Source organism: Corapipo altera, unplaced genomic scaffold, assembly GCF_003945725.1.
Source record: "Corapipo altera isolate COAL_440 unplaced genomic scaffold, ASM394572v1 61041, whole genome shotgun sequence".
In the NCBI taxonomy this organism is placed as follows: domain Eukaryota; kingdom Metazoa; phylum Chordata; class Aves; order Passeriformes; family Pipridae; genus Corapipo; species Corapipo altera.
This window is the reverse complement of record NW_020885543.1, coordinates 2792-11333: the sequence shown is the minus strand read 5'-3', so window position 1 is coordinate 11333 and position 8542 is coordinate 2792. Positions and strand designations below refer to the sequence as shown.

The 8542-nt window shown below is 52.2% G+C and overlaps 1 protein-coding gene across 1 annotated transcript in view; it reads right to left on the bottom strand.

Annotated features, from left to right (window-relative positions):
• Positions 1-5034: 5034 nt before the first annotated feature.
• LOC113940591 (olfactory receptor 14J1-like) overlaps positions 5035-8542 on the bottom strand; it is a gene marked incomplete at its 3' end in the record, with an annotated part of 5312 nt that continues 1804 nt past the window's right edge. Inside the window, exon 2 of the mRNA XM_027631749.1 lies at positions 5035-5590. Coding sequence (XP_027487550.1) covers positions 5035-5590 — 556 coding nt within the window. The remainder of the gene's footprint in view (positions 5591-8542) is intronic.

Below are 8542 nucleotides of genomic sequence, written 5' to 3'. Positions count from 1 at the left end.
GATTCCATGAGGTTCCCCAGTGTCACAGTGGTCCCTGTTGTGGTTTGAGACCCCCAAAAATCCAATTTCCAAGTCCAAGCCCCCCTCCCACCACTCACCCCAGTGTGAGAAGGTTTTTTCAGGTACAACACAAGACTTAATATGAGGGGAAGGGAATTATATTATAATTATTATGCAAATAAACATTATAATACATTATATACACAATTCTAACTATCTTTCCTATGGTAAAGAATTATTTACATTGGATCAAGTCTCCTCTCCCTCCAATAAAAGTCCCGAAGGGAAGAAGGAAAGATCCTTTGCACGTTCAGGGCAGCAGTGTCTCTCCTCTTCAATGCAGCAGTCGTAGCTGGAGTTGTTGTAGCTGGATCTCTCTCTCTCTCTCTCCACTATACACAAGTGGGTTTCCTCTCACCCCTCTCAGCCCTTGAGCTCCAATCGAAGGTCTCTCTCTTCCGTGGACTGCGATTGCTGGGACAAACGCTCGCCTCACAACGTCATATCATGGGGTGTACGACCCCCATGAAAGTCCCTTCCTCGAGGGGTCGAGTTCCCTCGAGTTAGAACGTTTAGGGCAGCTCTCAGTTCAGTCTTCTCCCCAAGTGTCCTATCAGAGCTCCTCTGCTCTGTTTCAGCTTGCCAGTGTGGTAGCAGCAGCGGGAGGCCGGAGGGGGCAAGGCCACCTCCTCCACATTCCCTCTGGCTGTCCTGGTCCACCTTCCAGGACGTCGCTGAGCTTCTCAGCTCCTCTCTCCGGTGCTGCTGCATTTCAAGACTCCTTTCAAGCAGGAGTCCACCCCCTCCTCCCAGGAGGGGTCTTAAAGGGGTTTTGGGCAGATTTAATTCAGTCTTACCCCAAAACCATCTCTGTTGAGCTTTCTCTGCTCTGCCGCCGGCTCTCTCTCCTTGAGAATCTCTCTGCATTCCTCAGCCTGACTATGTGCCATGTTGCTAGTTACCAGCTATTTTCTTGTCTTTCAGCCATAGCTTTCCACTCAGCACTGCCTCTGCAGCCACTTTTCTGTCTTCTGCTGCCCACTCACATTGGAGAAAATCACCCAGCTTTTTAGCCACAGAATGCAGTCCAGTTTAACACTATTTCCAAGTTTCTGCAACCCCAGTTAGGGGGCTGAGGGCCTTGGCCCCCAGCGGGGCTCGCTGGCCCCCTGTCTCCTCGTGGTCTCAGACCATGGCTGCCTTCCTTCCAACTACATCATCTCCCTCTTTTCCAGTCTGTTATAATATGTTGATTTCAAAGGAGCAAAATGTAACTTCTCATTGGCACAGCACATCAGGAACACGAGCTCCTGGGGTTAACAACTTTTCCCCACCACAGTCCCTCTGACTCCAGAAGGCCTTGCAGAATCAGAATGGCCCCTGGATTCTGTGAGGTTCCACAAGGTCACAATGGACCCTTGATTCCATCAGATTCCGCAATTTCCCATTGGTTCCCTTTGGTTCCAAAAGGTTCTGGGATGTCACACTGGCCCCTTGATTCCCTGATGTTCCACAGAGTCCCGGGGTCCTTTTGATTCCATGAGGTTCCGCAGTGTCCCATGTTCCCTTTGGTTCCAGGAGGCCCCAGTGTATTCCAATGACCCCTGGATTCCAGGACATTCCCCAGTGTCCTGGGGTTCCCTTGTCCCCCCTTACTTTTGGCAGTGTCCAGGGTCCCTTTGTTCCCAGGAGGTTCCTTTGTTTCCATCAGGCCCTGCCACGTCCCAGACTCCCTTTGGTTCCATGAGGTGCTGCAGGGTCACAATGTCCCCTTTATTCCAGGAGGTTCCACCACATCCCAGAGTTCCTTTGGTTCCATGGGGTTCCACAGTGACAAAACACCCTGTTTCTTATCCTTCCAACATTTGTGGGTCCATTCTATCCCTGCCTGGGATGGAGCACCATTGTGTTTCTGCAGGAATGGATCCATGGCCATCCTGCCACTGCCCCAATTGAATGCTGCAGAAACGTCACTGCAGGCCCGACCCTGGATGCAGGAACAGTCTGGGAACTCCAGGCCTGCTGACATTCAGCAGAGCCAGTCGGGGTCCCAAAGAGCACAAGTGATTGACTGCAACCCCTGCAGTTCTCTGGCATTTCTGGGGACAAATGCAGGAACTGCCAGGAGCTCTGCAGAGCCCTGACAGTGCCACTGCAATCCCAAGCTGCATTGCCCAGCTCAACACTCAGCACAGCCAAGGCCACAACCCTTCCTGAAAGGTGTCCCTTCTGGGCAGGGCCAGGGGGACAAACCCCTCCCTCTGTCCCTGCACATGTTGGGTCCAATTCTCATCCCCCACTTAGGGACAAAGTCAGCCTACATTGGGTGTTTAGCTTTGCATTTGCTTCACCCTTTTGTGCTTCCAACACACACACACCCCAGTCTGAGCAGAGTCTGGCCCCCAAAGAACACAAGACCTGACTATTTGTGGATCCCGCTGCAGTGGCTGCAACTTGGGCCACAATCTGTGCCAGGAGCAGAGAGGTCCCTCCCCACAGAAACTTCTTGGCAATGGAGTTCTTAAGAAAACGGGACAGGCTGTGGGGATCAGTGTCAGGGCACAGCCAGGGACGTGTCTTGAGCAGCCTCCTGTTTAACATGACCAGCTTTTTCATCCTCTTTTCCCTCTGTTTTCTCATGCTTGGTCCTCCACAAACCGCTGTGATCCCACCCTTCCCCTTTGTTTCGTTCTTTCCTGTTTATTGTAGTTATTTGCTGTGTAGCACTTGGTTGTTTTGTTTTCATTGTTTTCTCCTATGTGCAGATCTTCAGGGTTGTGCTGAGGATCCCCTCTGAGCAGGGACGGCACAAAGCCTTTTCCACGTGCCTCCCTCACCTGGCTGTGGTCTCCCTGTTCCTGAGTATTGTCATGTTTTCCAACCTCAAGCCCCCCTCCATCTCCTCCCCACCTCTGGATCTGGCTCTGTCAGTTCTGTACTCAGTGGTGTCTCCAGCACTGAACCCCCTCATCTACAGCCTCAGGAACCAGGAGCTCAAGGATGCCCTCAGGAAACTGATAACTGGGTTTTTCAGAAGCAATAAACTCTCATTCTTCTGCACTTTATGGACCTCATTAAGGGCCAATCCTGTTATGCACTTCATAAAAGGCCCATCATAGCTTTTCTATTTTTTGCTCTTGCTAGGGTTGTTATTTTTGTGAGAATTTGTTCACACTAAAATATATATATATATATATATGTGTGTGTGTGTATAAATATATATATATATAAACACCATTTTCAATTCAGTTTTTGCCTTTCTAGCCTGGCCCACAGGCTGTAAAAATAGGGAATTGTACTCACTGTGTGCTTTAACCAAATAAAGAACTCTGCATTGACTTGTTTGCCTGACATCTTCCCTCTCTGACTTCTCTGCACCTGCAGGGTCGGGGTCTCTGTGCAGAGCTGGGCCAGAAAAGAGTCCCAGCAGAGCAGCACTGCCAGGGAGCAGCAGCCCTTCTCCTGCCTGGCCTCCTCTCCACGCTGTCCTGCAGAGCCCTGTGTTGTTGGAGCCTCAGTGCTCTGGCAGTCGGTGCCAGTCCTGCTGCAGGACTGTCCAGGGACTGCAGGCAGGGACAGCCACGGGCACTGCTGGCACAGAGCTGACCTCTGCAGCAGCACTGCCATCCTGCAGGGGCATCTCCTCAGGCCAGGGCCTCAAAGCTTCCATCTGCTTTCCACTTTGCTCTCCAGGATGTGCCCAACACAACGCCCTGCAGAGGAAAACAGCAGTTACCAGCACAAGGCTGGGAGTGCTCAGGGTGGGGGCACCCAGCAGTGCCCTGGCACAGCCAGCGCCGCTCCCAGCACTGGCCTCTCACCCCAGGCCATTGGGCTTGTTCTTCCCTCCAAGGAGGGACAGCAAATGACCAGCTCAGGAGTCCATGTTTGCACTGCATGGACAAGACATGCCCGTGTGTCACGGCTTGGGGCTGGGGGGTGGAAGGCTCAGACAAAGTTGATGGCAGAAGCCGTCTCGTTGAGCTACGAGGGGCAGAAAGGACCCCCTTGCTTTCCAAATTCCTTCTCAGAGAGAAGCCTGGGGGTGGCTGGATCCAATCTCAGGCTCAGAGTTTGGTTTAGATTGAAGGAATTATAGAGGTGTGATTCTATCACTTTGTCCTGCAGGTTTTAGTGATGGTAAATCAGAAATATTTCTATAAAATGAATTATTTATTATGACAAATGAACAGAAAATTGATCAGACAAGAGCACAGACTAAAGACCTTAAAGAGAATTATTTACTTCAAATTATAAAAGCCAAAAAACTCCTAGTAGTATAGTGTAAGATAGGACAGTGCAGTCTATCAAAGTCATTCTATTAAAGCAATTAGATCAAAGCCAGCAAAAAAAACAATCCTGAAGCAGAGTTTGAGGTAACTCACCCCACAACAACAGGGGGTAGTTCTCTCTCTTTCACTTAACCCCTGGACAGTGACCACGAAGAGCTGTCCCTGCTTCATGGCAGAAGCTCCACACACTTCAGGGAAGTCTGGGGAAGAATCTGCCACAGGAAAGTTGGACTGGGCTTTTATAGTTATCAAGGGTTTGAGTGCCAGACATATTTGCAGGCCAGGGAGCAGCTTCTCTGTCAAATCCTGCTTCAAAAAGCAGGATGTGTGTTTGAAGTTTCATGAAGCATATTGGGTTTAGCATACTTCAACATTAAAAACAGCACCTTGGCTTCAGCAGTAACTCACCACAGAGAGCTTGAATTGTTTGCATTCTCTGGCCACTTTTTAGGTATTATAAGAGCAGAACATCCTGCCAGAAACAGTCCCTTGATTCCATGAGGTTGCAAAAAATCTCAGGGTTCCTTTGGTTCCATGAGGTTCTGGAGTGTCACAATGGCTCTGATGATTTCATGAGTTTCCACTATTTCCCAGGATTCCTTTCGTTCCATGAGGCTTGGGAGAGTCCCAATGGCTCTTTACTTCCATGAGGTTCCTTAGTGTCACAATGGCTCATTGAATCCACAATATTCCAAAATATCCCAGCATTCCCTTGGCTCCAAGAGGCTCCCTAGTGCCCCACCTGGATTCCAGCAGGCCCTGCAGTGTCCCAATGGCCACTGGGTTCCAGGAGCTCCTGTTGTGGTTGAGCTCAATTTGCCCATCCCCTGCTGTGCTCAGCTGCCGGGAGAACTGCAGAGAAGCGAGCTGAGAACACGGCGGGCCCTGGTCCTCTTTGGTGGCCGGGGCTGCCCCGAGAGGGAGTCCCCGGCCGCTGCCCCCGGAGCCGCCGCGCCGTCCCCTGAGCGCGGCTGAGGCGGCAGCGCTGGAGCGGGGCCGTGTCTGCCCGGAGCCGCCGCTGCCACGAGGCTGCCGCCGCTGCCGCTTTTGGCCTGCGCTGCCCCGCAGCCGCCCGGCACCGGCTTCCCAACACTGCCGGCGCCTGCAAGCGGAGCCGGCGCTCCTGCAGCGCCTCGGAGTCGCTGCTCCGCCGCCACAGCGGCTGCCGCCGGCCTCTGTGCCCGGAGCCGCCGCTCCCACGGCGCTGCCGCACTCACCGCCGGGGTTGCCGCTCGCGCAGCCGCCGCTCTGCCCCGGCTGCACCGGGACCCGGCACCGCCTCGGGCCTGCGCTGCCGCCTCAGCGGCCACAGGGACACAGCCATGGGGGGACCTTTGCTCTGCCACTGCTGGGGCCTGGCTTGGTTCTGATTGGGGCTGGGCTTTAGGAAAGTTGCTGTTCATTTTCATGCTCCACTGGAACACCTCCTGAATTCCAAAGGTTTCCTAATCCAGGGGGAGGGGTTTCTATGGCATCGGAGGGGCCGCCCCTCGGGACACATTGTCAATAAACCATCCAGCTGACTGGGATGGGTGTAAGAGCTGGGGAACACAGGATAATCAGTCATCCCATGAAAACCTGGGAAAATTCCCTATCTGAATCATACCCCAAATGGAAGAGTTTGGATACAATTCCCAAATATTTTGGAAACTCCAGTCATTCCTGACACCAGGATGGAAATTCAGCAGATAACTAAAGCCAGTCCCCTTGGGAGCCCACACCCAGCGGGGCTGAGGGAGGCCCTGGCAGCTCCCCAGCACCTCCCTCTCAGTGGGACACCTCTGGCAGCCTCTCCCAGCTCGGGAACCCTCCAGTTTGCAACACTCCAAAGACCATCGCTGATGTCCAGGAAAATTCTGATCCCCCCAACAAACACTCCTCCAGCTGGGACCCTTGTCTGGTGGGAAACACAAACGGATTTGTGGGAGTGTTTCCCTGACAACAAAGAGAATTTGGGAGAGGGACCTTTACACACCCAGCTCTTGATGTGTCCACACATCTCTGCCTGGGTGTGGGTGTGAATTGACTGTGGGGTGAATGTTGTTGTTATGCATCTCTAATTCAGTCACTGTTAAAATTGTAGCACATGCTATTGAAGCAGTTGATAATCGTTCAATGATTAAGTGCTACTAATGTCTTTTGCCCCCTTGTCTTTGGATCCAAATCCTTTGCACCCTGACCCTCTTGCATCCCAAGGCTCTGTGTAAATCATTCCCTTTCATCAAAAAATATATATTTTTTGTGGCATCCACTTTAAAATCTTCACTAGCTGAACTACAAAACAACTCTAATTAGTTGTTGATGTCTTGAAGACATGAAGACAATTAAAGGAAGACAAATTGTTTTTCCGTGTTTTAATCGGTCCCACAGTGTGTTTGGAGCTGCATCAGCTGTCAGTCCAAGATGGGCCATGTCAGAACTGGTGAGGTGAGGAACAAGGTTGATCATACAGGGTCAGTGTGGATCTCTTGAGGAGACACTCAGCATCAAGATCACTTGGAGAACACCTCTATCACCTCTCCTCTGAACTACAAAATAGCCATCATTGAATTAAAACAAAAAAAGTACAAATTCTGAAGACTTGTTTTGAAATTGCCTTGAAGAAAATTAAAGGAAGACAAAGAGATCCTGAGGGATTTCTGCATTTTAATGAGCCCCACGGTGTGTTTGCAGCCCAGCCCATGATCCTTGAGGTACTGAGAGAAGATGGAAGCAGCTGCTGAAGAAGTCAGAAGCCAAACTGCAAGTGCCTTGAAGCATTGCTGGGCCCCACTGAGGGCAGGCACTGCCAAAGCCTCCCCAGGGACTCCTTGGAGCAGCTCCTTGGAGGCCAGGAGTGCAGGCAGACAAAGGCTCTGGGCAGGCCCCTGCAATGCTGAGCAAAGCCTGCCTCGGTTTTGTGGAGCACAAAGGCCAAGGCCTGAGCCCCAGGCCCTGGCCCAGCAGATCCTGTCCCTCTCGGCTGGCTCAGGGCTGTTTGGGGGGCACTGGGATGGGAGGGGGAGGAACAACAAAGGCCCAAAACTGGGCAACCCCTGCCAGGCTCCTGAGGGAGGGGCGAGGCAGAACCCAAGTGCAGAACCTGCCAGGCAAGTTGTTTGTGGTGGCCTGAGTGGCAGAGGCAGCTGCCAGAGGCAAGGGGACAAAGGCCTGGGTGCCTTTGGGCCTTGCAGCCCTGCCAGAGCCCTTGGCCATCTCTCCTGCAGGCTGTCCTACCCTGGCCCTGCTGCTGCTCTGGCCTTGCAGGCTGCACACACCCCTCCTGCTTTCCCACCCCCTCCCAGCAGCATTTCTAGACCCTCCCTGATGTCTCTGCACCAGCTCTGACTGTTCCCTGGAACACAAAGCCAGGCCATCACCCTCTTAGTGATTTCTGGCACCATAAAGTTCCTCTTTGAGTAACATTCCTTTTTCCCCACCTTCAGTCTGAACCTTCCAAGTTGCACTTTAGGGGTTTCTTTTTCTTTCCAGTATGGAGAAAAGCTCCATCCTGTCAGATCTCCTCTAGACCGTCTCCAGTTCTTCCTCCTTCATCCAGAATGGGGAACCTCACAGACAGACAGACCAGTCCAGATGTGGTGACCCCAGGACTGAGTCCAGGGGGGTGACAACTCCCTTGTCTGGGTGCCCACACTGCTCCTAAAGCAGCCCCATGTGCATTTGGCCTTAAATCAAGGGGCCATTCTGATTCTTTGTAACGTCACGGAATCAAGTGGCCCTGTGACACTGCAGGACCTCATGGAACCAAAGGAATGCAGGGACACTGTGGAATCTCATGGACTCAAGGGGCCAAAGTGACACTGAAGAGTCCCATGGTACCCACTGTGCCTCCCCAGAACTCCATGGAATCAAGCAGAGCCGCTACCTCCCCCCTGCCGCCGCACGGACCGGAGTCACCGGCTCTGCCCCGCTTGGACACCTCTGGAGTCAGCGTGTTCTTGGGCAGCACAACTGATCTCAGACCACAGAGTTTCCCAGATTTTGCTTTGCCCCCTCTTTCCCCTGGTTTTGTTCTTTTGTTCTTTGTCCATTCAGGGGGAAAAGGGGGAAGGGAGGCACATGTTGATCCCTGGTTTTGTCTTTTTACAAAAGAGAGTTGGGGCAAGGGGGGAGAGATGAGGCAATTTCTCTCTCTGCTGTTGCTTTGAACTGTTCTGTTGGTATTGCTGTTTTTGCTACTATATTTCTTGTCAGTGAACTCTGATTTTTTAACTTTTACCTCCTTGTATTTTATCTCCTTGTACTGGTGC